Genomic DNA, 22,423 nt, shown 5'->3' on the forward strand with positions numbered 1-22,423 from the left:
AAGGTCCCAAAACACTTTAATAATTTGCACCTCTCCCAATAATCCAAGCTCATATTACCTAGACAGGACAAATGGCTTGTTCATAGATAGACCTTACAGTTTACAATCAAATGACTCTCTATTGCTTTAAAGAACCCAGCATTTAGTCTGAAGGCTAAAAAGACCTAGTATAATATCCATTTTGACACCAAGAAGCTGGACCAATAGCACTAATGAGGCTGGGACACATAGGCCAGTCACAATCACTTCCCTTCCCCTTCTGTAATTTTCTGCAAAAATGAGGTGAAGGTGTTTCTTTCATCCCATTATATCTGAAGAAGTAAGCTCTGTTTGCATGAAAGCTCATACCGGAATAAATGTTAGTTTTTAAGGTGCCCCCAGAATTCTGTTTTGATTTGCTACAACAGACTTATACAGCAGAATTACCAGGACATTAAGAATATCCAGCAAGCGAGATCAGGGTAAAGAGCAGTGGTTTTTAACCTTCTCAATGCTGCGACCCTTTAATACAGTTCCTCATGTTGTGGTGACCCCCAACCATAAAATTGGTATACATAAAATATTAAAAGACCATTTTCCGATGGTCTTAGGCGACCCCTGTGAAAGGGTCGTTCGACCCCCCCAAAGGGGTCGCGACCCACAGGTTGAGAACCACTGGTAAAGAGGTTCTGGCCCAACCACACTAATGGCCCCTTTCTATTTTAGGGGGCTATCAGAGACATTTGTTGAGCTTACTTTTGCTGTGGAGTATAATTGATTTATAGCCTCTGTGGTGGTCACTTGCAATACAGTCCTAAGCAGAGTTACATGCTTCTAAGAGTACTGACTTCAACAGACTTCAGTAGGTATAACTCTGCTTAGAATGGCACTGTTGGTACGCTGCTGTGCCAAGGAATTGGCTTGTTGGCTTTTCAGTGATCTCCTATACTGAAGTAATTGCCTTCATCTTCTAGCAGTGTCTGGCTGTACCACCCCTCTCCTCTGTCTTTCAGCAAGAATTATAATCGCACATCTGTCAATTCCCTTGGTCCTTTATACATATATATATGTATATGTATATGTATATGTATATGTATATGTATATGTATATGTATATGTATATGTATATGTATATATGTATATATATATATATGTATATATATATATGTATGTATGTATGTATGTATGCTGTCATTTACTGAATAAACTGGTTGTTGTTGCTATATATATATATATATATATATATATAACAACAACCAGTTTATTCAGTAAATGACAGCTGCTGATTTCAGCTTCCAAAACATAATATTGGAATATGGCTTTGGGCAGAGGTTGCTCTCCATTCTTCACATATCTCTTCAGTTGTAGTCAGCATCTTTCAGGGGTAACCTCATCTCGAGTTTAGACAGGCGTGGAGCCCCACCCCTTGACCCCAGTTATTAATGATTTACATATAGGTCTGTGTCAAATATATGGCAGTGGTTTTTGAAGTTACTATGTACTTTAGTTTTTTCTGTGTACATAGAAAATGAAGGAATCAGTTACTGGGTATGTTTGTTGTGGTTGTTCATAGTCTACCTTTCTTAGAGAGCTAGCGTGGTGTAGTGAAGAGCAGGTGCACTCTAATCTGGAGAACCAGGTTTGATTCCCCGCTCTGCCACTTGAGCTGGGGAGACTTTATCTGGCGAATCAGATTAGCTTGTGCACTCCAACACATGCCAGCTGGGTGACCTTGGGCTAGTCACAGTTCTTCGGTGCTCTCTCAGCCCCACCTACCATGCAGGGTGTTTGTTGTGGGAGGGAAGGGAAAGGAGTTTGTAAGCCCCTTTGAGTCTCCTTAAAGGACAGAAAGGGGGGGATATAAATCCAAACTACTCCTCCTCCTTCTCCTCAGACTCCTCCTCCTTGGCATCTAACAGCGAAACAATGCACTTGGCCTGCGATTGTGGAACAGCGTTGGGGATGGGGAAAAAGAAAGGAACAATGCAAGCAAACATATCTGTTTAAGGCTGCTGGGCCACATGTAGGGGAAAGTATATCTCTAATCCAAATATGCCTATATCCAGTGGTGGGATCCAAAAATTTTAGTAACAGGTTCCCATGGTGGTGGGATTCAAATTGTGGTGTAGCACCAGTATTGGGTTTGGGGCGGTGAGGCAAACAGCGAGGGGTGTAATGGCCCGGGCATTCCGAGGCGGGGCATTCCTGGGAATGGGGCTGGGTGCACCTCCCTGCTGGAGCTGCTTACAAGGTTCTAGCACTACTGCTGAGAGGAGGGGCATAACTAAGGCAAAAATCACGTGGCAAAATCACCAATTAGTAACCCCCTCTCGGCACACACAAATAATTAGTAACCTACTCTCGGGAACCTGTGAGAACCTGCTGGATCCCACCTCTGCCTTTATCCCTAATAAAAGTTCCCCCTGAGTTTTGCTTCCTGTTCAAGAAAGCCCTCCTGAATAATTCTGCTTTGCACCTGCAGTCTCCTGACCTGGCACCTAAAGGCAAACAGGGAGGTGGCCAGACTAACGTCTCAGGCAGAGAGTTCCAAAGCTTTGCCCTTTATTGAAGTACACTGAAGCTCCCAACCTGATCTCTTATAGGCTAAACATATTTGACTGACTTTGGTTGAGAAGTCGTGATTGCTTTGATCTGGGTCTGACCTGCACGTTGTATTTAAGAGTACCTTTGTGGTTGCCCTGACCTGGATGGCTCAGGTTAGCCCATGCTCATCAGATTTTGTGAACGAGGCAGGGTCAGCCCCAGTTTGTAGTTGGACTGGAGACCACCAAGGAAGTCCAGGGTTGCTAGGCAGAGGCAGGTAATGGCAACCACCACGGAACATCTCTTACCTTGAACGCCCTTGAGAGTGGCACTTTCTATTAGCACACCACACCTTCATGATTTGGTTCCAGTGCAGATTGGTCTGTGGAATTTCACTGTCTTTCTGTTCTTTTGCTCAGTGATTTGTTTTGTCTGTTTAAGGGTCTATTTTGCCTTACCTGTGATCCTTCTGATTTGCTAGTTTTATAAAGTGCAGCAATTGCTGCTGTAAATTGTTGGTGCCACCTAGTGGCAGAAACAGCAACTTTCTGGTCGCAACTTTCTATTGCTACAAACCTCTGACATGTCAGACAAAAATGCAGGTAACTCTCCAAAGACCCTCGTTACACTTTACTGAAGCATTTGTTCCATGACAACTATATTCGTTTACATAAACCTGCCCTACCCTCATTTAAAACCACGAATTGCATTTTTAGAAGGTAAAATATAAATTAGGGGAAAAGAACCATTTTTGTCCTACAATGAACCCTTCTACCTGACTTCCCAGACACAAAAGAAAGACTCAGAGAGACAAACGGGAATCTATTTAGCTTTATTGAATTATACTTGCCATGGCAGCCCTAAAACACCCACCTGTTCTCATTTGGGCTTAACTACACAGGAAGTGGTTTCCAGTTCTGCTCTAGGTCCTGAGGATCCAGGGCAAACCCAGAAAGGGTGTCCTGCGTAGGCAAGTCCTGAGTTGCTTCCAATAAAGGCAGTGCAGAGAATGCAAAAAACCTGAGTCCCCCAGGGCCAATCTGGGGACATCAGGGAAAAATTCCTTCTCAGCTCCAATTCAGGCAACCAGCTGTAAGCCTGCACTGTCGGGTAAGCATGGTGGGTGTACCAGTTACGCGCCGAGTCTTCTCAAGGTCCCTCGAAGTCTCAGTTTTCATGGACCAACTCTGGCCCTTTCGTTGGCTGAATCCAATGGGTTTCTACAGGTTCACACCACTTCGGCAGATTTGCCTTACCTGTGTATCCCACCATCAGAACCATTTGTTAAATTTGGATGCTGTGTGGTTTCCGGGCTGTATGGCCGTGTTCTAGCAGCATTCTCTCCTGACGTTTCGCCTGCATCTGTGGCTGGCATCTTCAGAGGATCTGATGTTGGGAGAGCAAGTGGAGTATATATCTGTTGGAGTGTCCAGGGTGGGTGTGGAGAAACCTTGTCTGTGAGTAACAAAGAAGGCAGCCAGGTCAATAGTTGAGGGCATCTGAATAGAAGTATGAGTAACAATGAAGACTATAGCATGGGCGTAACACTGGAGATAGCAAGGTCACTGGTGGGAGCATCTGAATAGAAGTATCCTGGCCTTTGTTTCTTTTTTCTATGGTCATCCTGTGTTTGTGTGGAGCTGGTTAGACACTGTCTTGACTCTAGTATTTTTCAACACTGGCATTTGTTAAATTATTTAAATCCTAGCACTGGTTGGATCTGTAACTGGCTTCCGTTTCTTCACCCTCTTGAAGAGGAGGGACAAGCAGGGATCTCTCTCTTATCTTGTTGGATGGGGAAGGGGAAAAGGATAGAGAGGGGATATAGCGGGAGGAAAGGAACAGATTTGTTAGAGAAATTAGAGGGATGAAAACAGAGGAAAGGGAGATAAAGAAAGGGAGAGATTTTGGGGACACAGAGGGGTACCATAAGCAGGGGTACCATCTTTCCAAGAATGGAGACAGCACACAGATGCTGCCTCTCCAGGAAAGGCAGTGAAAAATGTTACATCTCCAAGAGAGGCATCTGGTCTTATGGCCTAGGTAGGAGGACGAAGATCATTGTGAGGTCGGGAGGTAGCTGGGATTCATTGTGACTGGGCAAAGGGAGGGGGGGCAGACCTCTGGCCTCATTTGCATAGGCAAGTTTCCTGCCTGTTGATCACCATATGGTCAAAAATGGAAGAGAAACCTGGTGATTGTCATTGGAGATTCCATCCACCAATCCTAGCTAAATCTAGGGTCTCTTTTGTGGTGGCACCCTTCTTATAGAGCTCCCTCAATAGAGAAATTAGCATCATGTATACTGGCTTTCAGGTGCCAAGCTGAACATTATTTTTATTCTTTTGAGTCCTTGATTGAGTTGTTGTAATGTTGCTTGCTCCTATGGCCTATTGTTTACCATTTTGCAGTCGCTGTTCGGCTTTGTCCAGAGTTTTTGTCATTTTCTTTTACTGCTAACTGTCGCATAGTTTTAGGTTTTGTTAAGCTGCCTTGAAGGTCTGAATTAGAAGGATAAGATAGAATACTTGCTCGTGATGTGAAGGAGCACTTCCTTTAATCTAAACTAAGTGCCAGTTGGCCGGAACTTGGCTAGTAACAAGCCATTTTTAATAGATAATACGTTGCTTCAAAGAGGCAACTGTGTTAGTATTTTGCTCATCTTTAAGGTGTTGCTTGACCACCATGCCCAAATAGTAAATTGGTTAACCTTTAAGGTGCCACAACACACTTTATTTGAAGCTGTGCCAGGAGAGATATTGCCCCAGTGCTGGTGGGGGGGGCATGGGGGAGTGGGTCTGGGTGCCATTTTGCCCCCCTACACCTCTGCTCAAGGTCATCCAGCAAGCTTCCCTAGCAGACTGGAGATTTGAACCCGGCTTTCCCAGATCTTAGGCCAACACTCTGAATAGCTGACAAAGCTATAGCTCATTTTTTAATCACCTCAACCAGAACTGTGACCAGCAACTGTGGAACTAAATTGACTTGATTAATTGGCTAATAAAACATAATATAGCAGTACTGTTCTAACACCAATTATACTGTGGAAACATGAAGCTCTAGGATGGTCCCTTGGGTGAGCAAAACATAATAATTTCTCAATAAAATACCGACAAACCACCTCAAATACAGTGCCTTAGTATGAGATGCATCTTTGCAACAGCAGTCTCAACCCTATTTCATAGTGGATGTCTCGGTGCTTTAAACCAATTGATGTAACTGAAAGACAATGCAATCCTAAATGTAGCTACACCTTTCTAAGTCTAAATGTAGTTACACCTTTCTAAGGCTCATTCCGCACATGCAGAATAATGCACTTTCAAACTGCTTTCAGTGCTCTTTGAAGCTGTGCGGAATGGCAAAATCCACTTGCAAACAGTTGTGAAAGTGGTTTGAAAATGCATTATTTTGCGTGTGTGGAAGGGGCTTAAGTCTACTGACTTCAGAAGGGTGCTTTTTTTTTGCCTTCAAGTCACAGCTGACTTATGACAACCCAATAGAGTTTTCAAGGCAAGAGACATTCAGAGGTGGTCTGCCGTTACCTGATGCCATGTCACGACTCTGGTATTTCTTGGAGGTCCTCCATCCAAATACTAACCAGGGCTGGCCCAAGGTTAGCCAACTTCTATGGCAACAATGGGGATTTTAACCTGGTCTTCTCAGGTTCTATCCCGACAACGTAACCACTTCACCGTACTGGCACTGTCAGTGGGGTTTAGAAGGTTGTAACTCTGTTTAGGATTCCGCTCCTGAATCACTTCCACTGGAAAAGCTCTGGATCTTAACAAGCTGTTAAGTTTTAAAACTAGCTTTTGATCCCAGAGCAATGGTCTCCCCTTGTATTTATGGGCAATAGATTTTATGTTAGAGATTTTACTGTATTTCTTAGACTCGGGGAGAGAGATGTGAAGATGCAAATATACAGGTAAAAGGATTCCTGCTGTTGCGGCAGGCAGTAATGTGAATCACCATAAGGAGGGGGGATGTAAATCTGACCCAGAAAAGCTAATCAGAACAGTACAAAACTTCAAACAGCAAGATTCCTAACCCCACCCCTCAAAAACCTTCCCCCAGTCTTCATGTTTAAATCTGCAGGTTGTTATTAGAATTATGGGATCAGAAAGACAGTATGTCGCCAGCTCCAAATTTACATATCCTGGTGAACCTTTTTCCCGTGAAAGTAATACACTTATATATACAATAGTGTGGTAACACAATAGCGGCAAATTGGTTCCAGGAAAGAAACAATGCTTTTATTATTCCTTTCTTCTTCAAAGGGAGCCGTGGACGATTCAAACAAAAGGTGAGAGGTGTGTTGTAGGTCTCATAAGATCTTGTTTCTGGGTGATCTTAGAATGAACCAAACCTGGGGATGAGGTCACTTACACAGAGTTGTTTGCTCTGGCTTGGATGCTATTGGGAAACAGGTTTGGGGGCTGCTTCTTCACAGAATGGGGGTGCTTCCATGAGAAACAGTTCAGAAAGCAGCCTCCCGCCTTCTATCTTGCTTCGCCTACAACACGCTAGTTGCATGATTTGACCACAACTTTGCTCCTGAATTATTTTACCCTCATTGGTGTGGTATTAAGTGGGGAAAGCGCTGGAGTGCAACCAACCCAAGCTGCAGAAAGACCCCGATGCAGTGCCTAGAGTCACCTTTTAAAAATACTCTGGCAGCAGCGCTGGGAAGAATCCCAGCCTTCCAACCTTGGACAGCTACTAACAGTGAAGACAATATAAGCAGCACCTACAGTTGTAAAACCACAACTCACAGGTTACTCAGCTTAGATCTGGCCAGCAGCTCCTACCTGATGTAGTAGATCAGTAATTCCCAACTTTGTTTTCTCAATATTCTTCCCTAATGATACTTGGGGCACCATCACGCTCTCTGGTGGGTTTCCTGGTGTCTGTTTCTTTCCCAAAAGCAAAGAGAAAACCCTTCCCTTTCTTTCACTGCACTGAAGCAGGAGAACCCAGAAATAAATGATAGCAGAAGGATGCTTGGCTTGCAAATTCCCAACATATTGTGATTGGCCCCGGTGCTCCAAGTCAGCCATTTTGTAGTGGTGCCTATTGGGGCCAAATCTCCTACTATAATGGAACACCTCCTGCCCGCAGCCTCTGATCCCCCTCTGCTTCCTTGTGCATCAGGAGAAATTTGCCTTGATAAATGGGTGCCACCTCAGGAGCTTTCTTAGCTGAGGCCAACATTGTGCAGTGCTGCAACATTGCTTTTTATGTAACTACCCTGTTTCCCCGAATATAAGACATCCCCTGAAAATAAGACGTAGTAGAGGTTTTGCTGAAGTGCAAAATATAAGGCATCCCCCGAAAGTAAGACGTAGCAAAGTTTTTGTTTGGAAGCATGCCCGACGAACAGAACACAGAAAAATAAGACATCCCCTGAAAATAAGACATAGCACATCTTTGGGAGCAAAAATTAATATAAGACACTGCCTTATATTCGGGGAAACACGGTAGAAGTAATGTCGCACATCTCTGTGACACTCAAGCAACCTGAGAAATCTCTAAGGTAAAATCACAGAATTCGAGGGGCTTGCTATATTGTCAATGCAACACCATGATGTCAGTGCTAGTTACGCAACTGGAAATGATGTCAAGACATCACGTGACACCACAGAACATTTGCATTGCCTTCAAAAAAGCTTTTGGAGGATGCTCATTCCCCTTACTCAGTGGATCAACAATATTGAGGATCACTATGGTAAACGGGTAAATTTACACCCATTGTGAGCATCACTGGTAGAGAATAAGCTGATTGCTTCTTGTGAAGCTGCTGGACCTTAGTTCTGCTTGTCAGCAGCCCTCCAAGAACGTGGCCCACTGGGAAACTTCCCTGTAGGTGAAATGGCTGATCCATCCCCAATCAGGAGCAACATAATGTGGTTCCATATGCATCTCCATCACTGTTTGGCCTTGGTAGCTCCAAGAAATGTCCTATGGCAGTGAGTGGCAAACCTTTTCAAGACGGAGTGCCCAAATTGCAACCCAAAGCCCACTTATTTATCGCAAAGTGCCAACATGGCAATTTAACCTGAATACTAAAGTTTTAGTTTAGAAAAAACAGTTTGCTCCAAGGTGCACATTACTCAGGAGTAAGCTTGGTGAAGGAACTGTGCAACACTTCGAACGGGTGAATCCCGACCCTAGGAGGATTTACTCAGAAGCAAGGCCAGCATAGATGTGTGTGTGTGGGGGGATTTTCTGCTCCCCCCACATGATGAAAGAGACTCTGAAGGCTGCGCGTGCTCCACAGAGAGGGCTCCTGAGTGCTACACTCTGGTAATCGCAGTGGCGATACCCATGGAGTTCACTTCACCACTGTCCTATGGCAACTGCTCTCCTGCCAACATGGGGGCAAAGCTGTCAGATCCTTTGCTGGAGCGGAAATTTCTTTGGAACCAAACCCCTATCTACCTTTGTACTCAGGCAGTCTTGGCTGATTGTCATTCTGCAGTGCAGTATTTCGGCTCAGTGCTGCGTTTTCTCAGAGCCTTCTGGAATTTTATATGAGGTTGCTGCCTCCCCCCTCCTCCCCCCCACCCTGGAGCTGCATTGGGTTTTATTCAGGGAGAGTGAGCTTTTGCGTACACAGAGAGCAGATGAGATAGCAAAAAAAAAATTCTTTTTTTCAAGAATGTGCATTTTGGACTGCAGGTGGGATACTGGCAGTTTGGGGCTTTGGTACCGTGTTTCCCCGAAAACAAGACCTACTCCAAAAATAAGCTCTGGCTACAGATTCCCTGGTGCAGCTGACCTGCTTACGTGGGGGGCGCAAAATCATGGGAAAAAAATAAGACATCCCCTGAAAATAAGCCCTAATGTATCTTTTGGAACAAAAGTTAATATAAGACCCTGTCTTATTTTCAGGGAAACACGGTAACCTGATTGGCTGTCCCTTCATAAAACCATACAGAAGACTAGATGTCTGTTGGAAGAGCCCAGACCTACCTTTCTCTGGGAGGAGATTATTTGCAAGAGATGAGCAATGAATCTCATCACCTGTTGTCTGAAATGGTACAGCCCAACAAGATTTTACCACCTCATTTCGTCTTTGTGCGGACTCCGGTCTGTATGATCAGGTTTTTGTACTTAGGTGCAAAATTCATAATTGTGTAGACTCAAGGGCATATTTAAGAAAAAGAAATATACCGCCAGCCTTTGATCAGTCTCCTGCTTCCGCTGGCTTTACCCCCTCTTTTCTGTAGCTTCTGGCAACTTTCATTAAAAAAAGAGAGGTGAGTTCATACTTGGAAGTCCCATTTCTTATCAGGTGGCTGTGTGGACCACCTGTGATTCTGGAGGCACCTAGTTCAAGTTTTGCCTCTACCATAAATTCCTTCAACGGAAAGGTAGTCCTTGATGCAAGCACTGGGTCATAAATTGCTTAGATGGCCTTAACCTAGCTTTCATTCCCAACCATTATGGCATAGTGGATAGATTGTCAGACTAGGACAGGAGTCTGCAACCTGCAGCTCTCCAGATGTTCATGGACTACAAATCCCATCAGTCCCTGCCAGCATGGCCAAGCTGGCAGGGACTAATGGGATTTGTAGTCCATGAACATTGGGAGAGCCGCAGGTTGCAGACTCCTGGACTGGAATGTAGGAGACCCAGGTTCAAATCCCCACTTGGCCATGGAGACTTCCAGGGTGACCTTGGGCCAATCAAATGTTTTTAGCCTAACCTACTTCGCAGAGTTGTTGTGAGGATAGAATGTTAGGAGAGAACATTCCAAGACACTTTCGGTGTCCATTCTGGAAAAAAGTGGGGCGTAAATCATGAAAAAGTCTGTCTCTCAGTTTCAATCCTCATTCCCAGTACTAAACTACTGCTTCTCCAGGGAGCTTAGGGCCACATACATGGCTATGTAATTTTATCCCACTATAATCCTGCAGTTACAGCTGGCCCAAGGTCACGCAGAGATCCCCATCACAGAAGGAAGATTTGAACTACTCCACACTGACACTCTGAATCACAGGATATTCCAATATTAACTTCTTTTTTTTACTATGCAATGGGACATTATTACTGCAGCATTTGCTAACTCCTCCCTCCCCCCAGCCACTGATTCCAACCCCCCCCAACCCCGGCCAGGAGTCAGTGAAGCAGAGCAAACAGAGGGAAATGCAGAAATGTTGATATTGGATCACGCCTCATTTGCAACTATCCCTTACTCTGATGCAGGGGGCAATGTGTCTTCTCTAACCTTGCATTTGGGCTTTAAGGTGGACGGTAAACTGGGAAGATTCTAGATGCTGCTTTTTTTTAATCTGAAAAAACTTGGATATTTATTTTGCTTCTTGCTGCTGTGACTCAGAAACGCAAATCTTTACTTCCATAAGGGCCTGTTTGCTCCCACTCCATTTTCACCATAAAATAGTTTCATATTTCATATATATCTCTTCTAAATATATTCTATATATTCTTCTTCTTAGCGTTGTCCCACTAATGCAGGGTCTGCTGCTCTGATTTTTAAACACCACTTCTCTCGATCAAGCGTACTGTCTGGTTGCAGGAGTGTAACTTTCAGATTCGCATTGATGGTATCTTGCCATCGTTGCTTTGGCTGATTTATATTCATATCACACATTTTATATATATAATATCTGTAAATTGGTATGCAAATTGCATTTAAAAACAATATTTAAAATGTATGCCCAACCAAAAGGAACTTATAAAACCCGCAATAAGTACCACAACACGAAAAGTATTGACCGAAATTTAAACAAAATAAGGAATGTGCTCCTTTCTAGTCTTGGAGATGGCTTTTAAAAAGACAGGCGTTAAACTGAGAGCAGGTCAAAAGTAGCAAATATTCCCTGCTTCTTACTAACGGTAAAGGATTTCATCCATGCGGCTCTTCCTGTAGCTATCTGTTTCCAGACAGGTAATGGAGAAGGTCTTCCAGCCCGGCTGTCTCCTCTCCAGCCCACCACGGGAAGGAACAGAGGAAATCAAATCGCCCGTCCAGATCATCAGTCTGTCTCCTAGCCGAGCCTGGCTGGCTGGCTGACTGTGCATAGTTACAGAAAACAGCTCCCGTCAGCCAGTCTAGGCCTTCCAGAACAATGTCTGGCCTACAAAAGCGTTATGTTACACAAAGCTCTTTGGTGAAAGAGGGTTCTCAGGGGAGGAAGAAAAGGGAAACTGATCTTTTCCTTCAGACAAACATCTGGAGATGAGAGCGCTACAGCAACCTGGTCTCGAAAGCGCGTGGAAGGGCAGCCTCAGAGTCTGCGGAACCTCATTTTTGTTCTTAAAAGACTTGTGCTTCAAGGTATAAAACTGCCCCACCCTGCATCTTCAAGGGAAAATACACCCCCACCCCCAGGGTGTAGAAACATCAGCTAAAATGTGTCTTGCTTGAAATCACCATTTTCCAGGGTTTGATGCTTCAGAAACCCTTTTCACACTGGCTTGCCTGCCATGTAACCCACCCCCTCCCCAAAGCAGAGGATTTTGGGATTGTTCTAGATCACGCTTGGGTGCCAGCTGGGTGACTAGAACTGTGACTAGCCCAAGGGCACCCAGCAGGCTTCATGTGGAGGAATGGGGAAACCTGGTTCACCAGATTAGAGCTGAAATCATCATAAATAAACCCGTTTTCCCCTTTTATAAATGGAAAACAAATTCATTATAACTATTGCCACTTGTTATAAATATGCTGTGCAGAATTTGCCTTAGGCTTTCAGGATGACATTTTCCAATATTTTTTTCCTGTCAACACTGAGGACTAACAACTTCAAAATGTTATGATTTGCTCAAACTATTGGATTTTTGCATTCCATGATATAAATGTATGTTCTCCCTTTTGATGGGCAGTGCAGAGATTTGGAGACCTTCCCTGCAAGACAATGCTGCTGAAAAGGCAATTCTCAGAGCAACAATTAGCAAACTTCATTAACTTAAATGTTAGCTGGAAAGTGATCAGCACTCCGCGATATCCTTCCCAAGGCACTAGGCGAGGGTTCACACATGGCTAGCCAGGGAAAAGGCTTTTATTCAGTTCAACAACAAACAAAAATAGTTAGCAAACTTCAATTACATAACGTGGGCAGCTGCCATGTAGAGGCTGTTTATCCCAAGTCCATCACAGAGAAAGACAGAGGACAAGAAGTATGTCTGTGTGTACACGAGGATCTGTTTTGCATTTATTTCCAGGTTCACTGTAATCAAGAAAGTGAATCCTCCAGAGGGAATGGAACACACTTTCCTTTCAATGGCCTGAACAACAGATCCTTGTGCTTGCAAACAGCAGTTTCCATATGGGAGTACTTAAAAATGTACGGCTTGAGGGAGCAACATTCATCATATTCCTCCAGAGGATTGAAAGCAAGTGGCTCCAACACTCAAGGATCTCAGCTACTCCCCCATCCCCGCAATGTCAGCAGTCTTATTTATACTGCCTCTGTTTATGTAACAGCTGCCCAGAAAGGGACCAGAATCAATTTATAGTCAGCACGTCACTTTGGATCTCTTGACTCAGCTGGGTTTGGAGGTCGCTCAGTTTCTTCTTCAAGCCAGACAAGGCCGAGAGGACGATGGTCTCGGGGCGAAGAGAGCCGCAGGACTCTACGTTGTAATAAAACCTGCACAAGGATAAACAAGACCGGACAGCTTTGGAGAGAAATAAATAGCCACCCTTGCTGAAGTTCCACACGAATCAAAGCAAAAACCCACCCGAGATCTTTTCTTCCCTCCTGAGTGTGCTGCTTCAAATTGCTCAGCGATCCTCATATTGCAGATTGGGAGCTGGATCCTGACAATATCTGCCCTGCTAGTCAAGTGCTTTTATTCATTTTGATATTCATACCCTGCTGGCTCACCTCCTCCATTCTATCCTCACAACGACCCTGTGAGGTAGATCAGATTGAGAGTGAGTGACTTAGCAAGGTCACTTAGTAAGCTTCCACAGCAGAATGGTGATTAGAACCTAGTTTGGCCTCCCAAATTTTCGTCCAACACTCTAACTACCATACCGCACTGTTTCTCTCCCTATGGGAGAAGGGGCCATTCCTTGTTGCAGGTTCAAAGGAACACTCCTTTCACTGGAGGAAAGTCTCTCTACTTGCCTAGCAGATCCACAGGGCTCAACCCTGGGATGACCCACCTCGCAGGGTAGTTGTAAGCATTGCATGGTAAATGCACATGGGAGCCTTTTGCACACTCAAACACATGTTATGGAAGAAATGTGTGATTACCATCTGCACCAAAGTTGGCTACTAGCAGCCTTGGCTATGCTGATGATCTCAGAATGCGGCAGTCTATCTCATGAACTCAAATTTGAGAATTTATTATTGTAATTGTAAGCCACCTTGAGCAGGGAGAGGTGGCATAAAAACCTAATTAGATCACCCTGTTCTTTTTTTTAGTGCAGGTGTTTGAGAGACCACATTGAGAAGAGCGCCCACAACCTGCTGAGGCCAGAAGCAGGAGAAGCATTCATGTCGTTCCCTTTCCACCGTCGCAGCCACCCGACTCCTCACCTCTCTGGCTTCCCGTTGGGATCATAAGGAGCTTGAGCCTCGTCTTCATCGATTTCGGAGTATTCACTTTTGGGCCTAGGATCAAACAGCCAAGTGAGGCGTCATGCAATGACTTCCCATTCACACAAAAGGAGGAACGTTTTTAGATTTCTTAACAGGCCAGAACTACAGATCGGCATTCAGTAAATTGGTTCAGCCCTAGAGCCCAACCATGTTCTGCCATGCAAATACGCCTCAGGCTTGTGCAGTTCACATGCTCGTGAAACTGCCTTATACTGAAGGAGGCTGTCGGTCCATCAATGTCAGTCTTGTCTGACCAGACTGGCAGCAGCTTTCTAGGGTTGCAGGAAGACGACCTTCACCTCACCTGCAACCTTATTCCTTAAGTGGAGATGCCGGAGATGGAACTTGGGACTATCGACATGCCAAGCAGATGTTCTAACACTGGGCTGAAGCTCCTCCCCTTCCTCTTTCCCTTGCACACACTTCCTTCCTCCCCTTCCTAGTTTAACACAAACAATAATTTGTCCCCTTGAGTTACTGATAACCTTCTAAGGAAATCTGCAGCAGTCACATCCAACGCCAGTAATTTGAAGACGAACCATACTTGGCCAGACAGTTTCCATTTTTTTCAGTGGGTTTGGAAGCCAAACATGATGGCTGGCAGATGCTGAAAGCCTTGTTCCATGTCAGCACAACACAAATGTTCAGCATTCCAAGGGGGGGATAAACAGAACATACCAAATCATCTCTGAATCCCTGAAGCAGATTCCCGAGGTGGTAAGCTAGCAACTCAATTAGGCCAAATATATTGAGTAACAGTGTGGATCCTACTGCCATTCTACAACTCTGAAGACTTATTCCAGCCTCTAAAGGTAGATGCAGGGAGGTTCCTGGATCCAAGGCATTATTTACAAATGAACGAACCAGTCACAATTTAAAAACCCCCATGGAAAGTGTATTGTTTAGACCAGGCCTAAGCTTCGAAAGCAGACTGTTGTGCAAATCAAATCAATCAGTGTTTGTTAGCCATAGGCCATATACACATAAAAAGGTACTTCAGCCGAAGCCCTATTCCCCTCAGATTACAAAAGTATAAAACATGTTATGAGAGTTTTTCAAGCTTTAGAGTACAGAAGCAATGCAGCCATACAACATCAAGCGAAATATCATAAATCTAGCCACAACAGGACTTTAATTCTAGGAATCTCCAACCACCTTCATTACAGCTTAGCTTCTATGGTTTGTACATCAGTTAAACTTTCTCTGATTTTTGCTGCTAGAAACATAAATATCTCTATTTTGGATGTAACCTCAGCATACACATCAGCCATCAGAAAGCAAACTTTCTCCTCCTCGCTGCCTGTCAGGCCTGACAGGATATCATTGATATATTTGTTACGGATAGCAGAATAAAATGGACAGTGAAGTGTGTAGTGTATTATGTCCTCACACTGATTTAAGCTACATCTGCATACTCGTAGCTCTCTTGGTATTTTAGCAAATCTCCCCAGTAAATGTTCTGATTTAAACGTCTGATATCTCAGGGAAGTGAATGATTTTCTTAGGTTTGCTTCCTTGAGATTTGTAAGATATTGTGCGTAACATTTGTTCTTTTTAACACGAGAGAACCATGGGGAGTATTTCTGGATGGCAGCAAGTTGGTTGTCTTGTAGAGCATCTTTACTATAGAGCCAGTCACGAATTTTGCTGACGTCCCATATATGAATAGTTTCCAGGTCAGGAATTTCATAGAGAGCTAGTATGGGAGAAATTTGGTCCTTCCACCTATTTGTTCTCATCATGTGTCTGTTACTCAGATTTACTAATTGGTTGGGCTTTAGAGTTGCCAGGGTTTTATAATACAGAAGTATTCTTACATGGATTCTAGTCCTGATGGAAGACTGTTGTGCATTTATTGGAGTGGGAAGAGAGGGCTGCTTAGAGGGAAGTGGTGGAGAAATGACAGATCAGGGCACACTGGCTAAAGGAGATCCCTTGACCATGTGCACCAGCCTCTCTCTCTCTCTCTCTCCTTTCCTACAAAATTATTTCAGAAAGCAGAGAGCTCAGAGAGGGAGAAAGCAGACTGACCACATGGGTATGAATCTCTGGGGCAATATCCAGTTGACAAACCGCTGTCAACTCACATCTGCCTACCTGCAGGGTTCGCAAGGAACCCCAAATGGTTCCTTACTTAACACAGCAAAACTTAAAATGGCACATTTCTGGAAACCCACCATTCCTCTGGCTTCGGGTACACTGTGTGCCTCAGGGCGTTGTCTGGGTCATACTCGAAGGCCACGCCTGCCGTGGGGTTCCACTTGGCGTGCTCTTTGCCAAACCCCTTCTTTGCGTAGGCCCGCAGCCTCAGTTCCTGGCCTTTTCGTAGCTTGACGATGAGGATGTCTAAACAAAACACACATCCGTTAGCGACTTCCTGACCTAGAAGTTCAATCCCACCTACTTAGAAGGAACTTTCACTTTAGAAGCGCCAGTACTGGGCTCCTAAAAGAAACACCTGATATCCTGCTGGCACAGGAGACTTGAATACCCATATTGCTGTGGGTATATGAAACTGCCTTATGCTGTATTTGGCAATTGGCTCATCTAGCCCAGAACTTACAGCAGGTCTCAAACCACTCAGACCCCAGTATTTTCCATGCTCTGCTATCCATGTTCCTTTTAGTGGGTGGTATCAGAGATGAAACCTGGGTCCTTCTGCAGGCAAAAAGCATGTGCTTGTCCCATCTCATGCATTTTGTTCCAAAGTCACGAAAGTGCTGCATCGAAATAAAGGGTGTTGGCTTATTCTGCGGAACTGGACAAGAAAGTGAGCCTCATGTTTCAGCTAGGTTATGGAGCATTCTGATGGCCAGGTTTCACTGAGATCTTTCAGTGGAGTCAGTGTGCTACAAACAAGCAAACGCGTTCAGAGCACAGTTTAACATGCCAGATTTAAATATCGACTCCACCCCTTGTTACTGCTTACAAAGATGAAAGGCAGAAAATGAACAGCATATTCTAAGGCAGGGGTAGGGAACCTGCGGCTCGAGAGCCGCATGCGGCTCTTCTGCCCTTGCACTGCGGCTCCACGAGCCGAGCCGCTGGCCCCATCCTTGCCCGCTCTGCAGGCAGCAGGGCGGGCGCACCAACTGCCTGCGGCCGGCTGGGCCGCACCACGGGCTTCCCCTCTCGCCTGCCCCGTTGGAGCGGGGCGGGTGCTTTCCCGGCGGCCGGCGAGGCCGAGCCGCTGGCCCCATCCTTGCCCACCCTGCTGCCTGCAGGGTGGATACATCCATGCGCTTCTCAGAATGAGCGGAGTAAAAGGTAAAAAACCCCCAATATATATAGTGTTATCTTTATTTCAAATGTCAAAAATTATTTGCGGCTCCAAGTGTTTTCTTTTCCCATGGAAAACGGGTCCAAATGGCTCTTTGAGTGTTAAAGGTTTCCTACCCCTGTTCTAAGGGGATCCCCCTTTACTTAAAGATGGAGAGACTGGAACGAAAGCAGTTGTGCGTGTTCAGGATGCCACTCTACAATTCAAGTGTGAATCCCCAAGTCAGCCCCTATACCCATTTTGCAGGGGAGGGCAAACTTAATGATTATATTTAGATTTTGCTTTCTACCCATCAGAGTGGATCAGGCAAAATCTGCACAATGTCCAGTTTGATCAAATAATATTTTAAACTGGACCAAACTCTTCACACCCTGATATTCCATTTTAGGAACCTGCAAACCAAAGCTAAGAAACATTTTAGGAACCCGCCAACCAAAGCAGATCTCATTCTATTAGATACATACCATCCTGCTCAACATAGTCATTGGGGTCATTATCTCTGCTCCGGGATGTCACCTGTGCAAGGAAAGGAGGTGAAGCTGAAATGTTTTGTGAATGCAGAGGCCATGTTCCTCACTTACACACAATGTTTGAAAACAGAGTTGGATCAGAAAAACATTTAAGTCCAGTGGCACCTTTAAGATCAACAAAATTTTATTCTTGGTATAAGCTTCCCGTGTGTATGCACACTCCTTCAGATACACAGAACTAGAGAAGAATGAAGCCTTCCAAAAAAGCATACAACCCACTGCAGTGGAATTTCTATCAATCACTTTTTGGAATCCACTATTAAAAATTATCATATCCAGTTTTGAATGTAGATCCATAATGGCATGATTTTAAAAAATCCCCAAAATGGGGCCATGTACAGGCACAGGGGATTTTCCCGATAAGCCTAGAAAGACATTTAGTTTGCAGAAAAATCTCAAGAAAAAAGAATATTAAAAATAAAGTAAAAACAAACCAAACTTCAAAATATGGGGGAGGGGGAAAAAAGATCGTCGCCGTCATTTTAAGGATTCTCCAGCAACCTCACAAACATTGTTGCAGGTGGTCATAGCTAAACCAGGAGAAGGAGAACGAAGGTGGGGGCAGAAAGGCAATCAAGGGAGGTGGCAGCAGAGACTGGGTGGGCAAGCAGTGGAAAGCAACAGAGGTGGCCAACAAGCAAGCAAATCAGAAAGAGGTGGTGGCAAGAAAAGAAAGGAGGATGAGCAGTAAGAGGAGAGAGAGATATTTGTGGTGTTGAAAATGACAGTGGGAAGGAAGGAGAAGGGTGAGGCAGCAGAAATAACTACTAGGAAATAACTACTATGGAGCTAGTTGTGGCTAGATGGCCTTCATTTGGTCAGGTTTTCAACATTCACTCTACTGAGGCACTTGGACTCCATACCATTTTGAGTTTCTGAATGGATGGATCTGCTCCCCTTCTGAAGCCCTACGAGCCCTTCTGCATAAGAAGAGTTTGGATTTATACCCCACCTTTCTCTCCTGTAAGGAATCTCAAAGCGGCTTACAAGGTAGATGGGGCTGAGAGAGTTGTGAGAGGAACTGTGGTTGGCCCAAGGTCACCCAGCAGGCTTCATGAGTAGGAGTGGGGAAACAAATCCAGTTCACCAGCTAAGAGTCTGCTGCTCATGTGGAGAAGTGGGGAATTCTGTTGCCCACATGCCTCAGGAAAGGTAACCAACTTCTGATAAAAAGGAACATTCCGTGTCTCACAATGCTTAGAAAAGCACACAGTAGGGCCACCGCTCTTGGCTGAAGCCTTAGTAATTTCTGTTTGGAGAAAAGGAGCAAAAGGCTGTGCCCACAGAGAGGACAAAATATTGTACTGACCGGAATAACTCGAGGATTGTTTGAGATGAGGTCCCGGGATGTAACATGGCGGGTCTGGTCTTCATTACATCGGACATCAAGGGTGAACTCCACTGAACACTCAGGACAGAACTCATCGCAGGTACAATCCTGGAGGAAAAGGAAGAGGTGGGACTTGTCATTCAGAATCACTGCCAGTATCCTTCCCCATGAACCAAAAGGATCTCAGTACTACTACTAATAATAGTGTGCTGCTACATCACAACCAACTCATGGCGAGCCCCAAACCACGGGGTTTTCAAGGCAAGAGATGAGCAGAGGTGACTTTCCATTGCCATTCTCTGCATAGTAACTCTCTTCCTTGGTGGTCTACCATCCAAGCACTGAGAACCAACGTGGTGTAGTGGTTAAGAACAGGTGGATTGTAATCTGGAGAACCGGGTTTGATTCCCCACTCCTCCACCTGAGTGGTGGAGGCTTATCTGGTGAACCAGATGTGTTTCCGCACTCCTACATTCCTGCTGGGTGACCTTGGGCTAGTCACAGTTCTTCGAAACTCTCTCAGCCCCACCAACCTCACAAGGTGTCTCTTGTGGGGAGAGGAAGGGAAAGGATCTTGTAAGCCACCTTGAGTCTCCTAACAGGACAGAAAGGTGGGGTATAAATCCAAACTTTTCTACACTTCTTCTTTTACTACCTGTGGCTGACTCTACTCAGCTTCCAGGCTGTGACAATACTGGGATAATCAGAGCTATTCAGGCTACTATGAAACTTCAGTACTAGATGTTAGCAGACAGGAATATTTGGGCTCAATCCCATTTCCCTGGAAAACTGTTTGGTTCTCCCTGCAGGACAAAAAAATACAAGGAAGTGGCATTTCTGGCAACAGGATGCTTTAGGGAGCCACTAGAGAGACTGCTGTGACCTTTCAGTTCTCAAAGCAGTCCCATGAGAAATCGACTTGCTGCTCAATGTCCTCCACTTACCCTGGAGTATTGCAGTTTATCAACAACATCATCGCTGGTGAGGGGGATCAGACCTAAGGCACATGGGAGAAAATAATGAAAATAACATAGTTTGAGCAAGGGGTAGGGTGACAGGATCACAATTAAAGAAGTTTTTAAAAAATTCAGGCTAGAGCAGATCAGTTTGCTCAAAAACTCTGCAACACATATTGATGCGGGGTTTTAAAAGAACAGAATAAAAATCTAAGGAAGCCCCACAGATTTTTCTTCTACCAAACCAAGGAACTCACCCAATCTGTGTGCAATGAATTCATCATGGAGCACCGAGGAGTTGGCATCTATCTGTACCCAGTCAATGGCTGAAAATTAAACAACAGTAAAAAGTTGTCAAGGACAAACATAATACATATTTTGCTCTAAGGTATCAAAATCATGTTGATTCTGAGGCCACATTTACATTGCAAGCCGAAACGTGTTCACTTTTCATACTTTTCCCTAAGAAACTTTAAGAACCATAGCTTTGACAATGCTGTTAGGAAACCCTGACAGAAAAGCTGTCTCACTGCAACTTATTTTATTTATTTCTTACATTTAGATCCTGCCATACATTTGGAAACTCAACAGGGAAAAAATCTATTTAAGATTGTACAGCTGTCTCAGAAAGTCGTGGCAAATAAAGCTGGGTTTTAGGCACTGAACATGTTCTCTTGTTCTGTGTGTGAGCATGTGCCACAGTAATACGTACTAGTATTTATGCATAGTAGTTATTTCCACTAATGTTGTCGGTCCCTAAGGTACTTACATTATATTCAGACTACAGACTAACATGGCTGCCCAGTATTACAAGTAATCTTTTCTTAAATGAAGAAACACATGTGGAAAAAGTAGTGGTTAAAGGGTCCCAAGGTGTAGGAGAACAGGGTAGCAAAGAGCAGACTTTTGACTGACCTCCAAACTGCCATGCCTAACAAATATGGAAGGGAAAATGTCAACACTGGCTATGGAGGTAGAAGAACTTGGAACTATGTGTGTGTGTGGGCTAAAATCCGCCTATTTTTGTACCACTATGCATGCAAAGACATAGAAGAACCAGTCATTTGTGTCAATGATTCTGAAGAGGAAAAAGGTCAATCTTTGTGTTTCTCTAGATGGAGTGAGAAGAGGGACATTCCAAGCCAAAATTCAAAGGCTACGTGCACGCACCATAGCAACTTATACTGACATTGATGCATAGCAGCTATCTTCACAAGCTGATGGGAGAAAAACAGATAATACTGAAAGAATTGGGAAAAGTACCGATAGTTGGAACTTCAGCTATGAACACCCTCCGGATAGAATTTGCAACCCTGAAAGAGAACAAACAAATGGACTCACAATAACAGCTCCTGGGTTTTCAAATGCACATATTTGAAAAGTGAAGCGTTCCTCAGTCTATGGAGTTTGTTCAGTACATCTCCATCCTACCCTGCTCAACATACATCGTTTCTCCCATTTCCATTTTATCTGCACAACCTCCCTGTAGAAGGGATTTGAACCCCCACCCCTAACCCCTGTAGAAGGGATTTGAACCCCCACCCCTAACCATTATACTCTCTGGTTTGTTGTTGTTTTTTACTGAAGAGCCTTCACAACGGGAATCTGAAGCAGCAGAGTCTCCCCACTCCCACCCCCGTCCGGGGCTCACGCAAGATCGGTGTTTTCGATGATGAACTTGACATTCTCGTCGGTGAGCTCCGAGATGCGAACCGTGGGCTGGTTGGCGTACGGCATGTTCCCGGATCGGCAAGGCGAGACTGGGAGGCAAGCGAGCGAAGAACCGCCTTCCCGGATAAGCAAAGCGAAGGCTGGCTCGGCGGGCCTCCTCTCTCTCGCCCCCCAGCGTCCTGGGAGGACCAAGCCGGTTCGCTCGCTTTCTGTCCTTTCAAGCTTCGCTTGTTTCTTGCAGGCACTGGGGCATCCTCCTACACGTGTTTGCTCCTTCAGCGGTTACAAGAGGAAGGGGGGGGTGTTACAAGGCAAATGGGGCACCCTGCAATTTTATTCCAGCATCAATTGACAGCGTATCAAAAAGCTGCTGCAATTCATCCAGATAATTGAGGTGCTGTGTGGTTTCCGGGCTGTATGCCCGTGTTCTAGCAGCATTCTCTCCTGACGTTTCGCCTGCATCCGTGGCTGTCATCTTCAGAGGATCTGGTATCTTCAGATCCTCTGAAGATGCCAGCCACAGCTCGGAAACCACACAGCACCCCAGTGATTCCGGCCGT

At 44.8% G+C, this 22,423-nt stretch overlaps 1 protein-coding gene across 1 annotated transcript; it reads right to left on the bottom strand.

Moving 5' to 3' along the window:
• Window positions 1-12,527: 12,527 nt before the first annotated feature.
• Window positions 12,528-22,333, bottom strand: POLR2C (RNA polymerase II subunit C). Its single transcript, XM_048516141.1, has 9 exons — window positions 21,844-22,333; window positions 21,456-21,505; window positions 20,450-20,518; window positions 20,181-20,233; window positions 19,216-19,344; window positions 17,841-17,892; window positions 16,274-16,442; window positions 14,034-14,108; window positions 12,528-13,136 (listed from the first exon to the last, which is right to left on the bottom strand). The coding sequence occupies exons 1-9, from the start codon at window positions 21,927-21,929 to the stop codon at window positions 12,992-12,994; spliced, it is 828 nt and encodes a 275-aa protein (XP_048372098.1). The 5' UTR covers window positions 21,930-22,333; the 3' UTR covers window positions 12,528-12,991.
• Between the last annotated feature and the right edge of the window lie 90 nt (window positions 22,334-22,423).

Source organism: Sphaerodactylus townsendi, linkage group LG14 (genome assembly GCF_021028975.2).
Source record: "Sphaerodactylus townsendi isolate TG3544 linkage group LG14, MPM_Stown_v2.3, whole genome shotgun sequence".
In the NCBI taxonomy this organism is placed as follows: domain Eukaryota; kingdom Metazoa; phylum Chordata; class Lepidosauria; order Squamata; family Sphaerodactylidae; genus Sphaerodactylus; species Sphaerodactylus townsendi.

What these genes read in the sequence shown, in the direction of transcription:
- POLR2C (XM_048516141.1), bottom strand. Translation starts at nt 21,929, where the DNA reads ATGCCGTACGCCAACCAGCCCACGGTTCGCATCTCGGAGCTCACCGAC. An exon ending in AGCTGAAGTTCCAACTATCG is followed by an intron (nt 20,519 to 21,455) that starts GTACTTTTCCCA and finishes TTTAATTTTCAG; the next exon opens with CCATTGACTGGGTACAGATA. An exon ending in ATAAACTGCAATACTCCAGG is followed by an intron (nt 19,345 to 20,180) that starts GTAAGTGGAGGA and finishes CTTTTCCTCCAG; the next exon opens with GATTGTACCTGCGATGAGTT.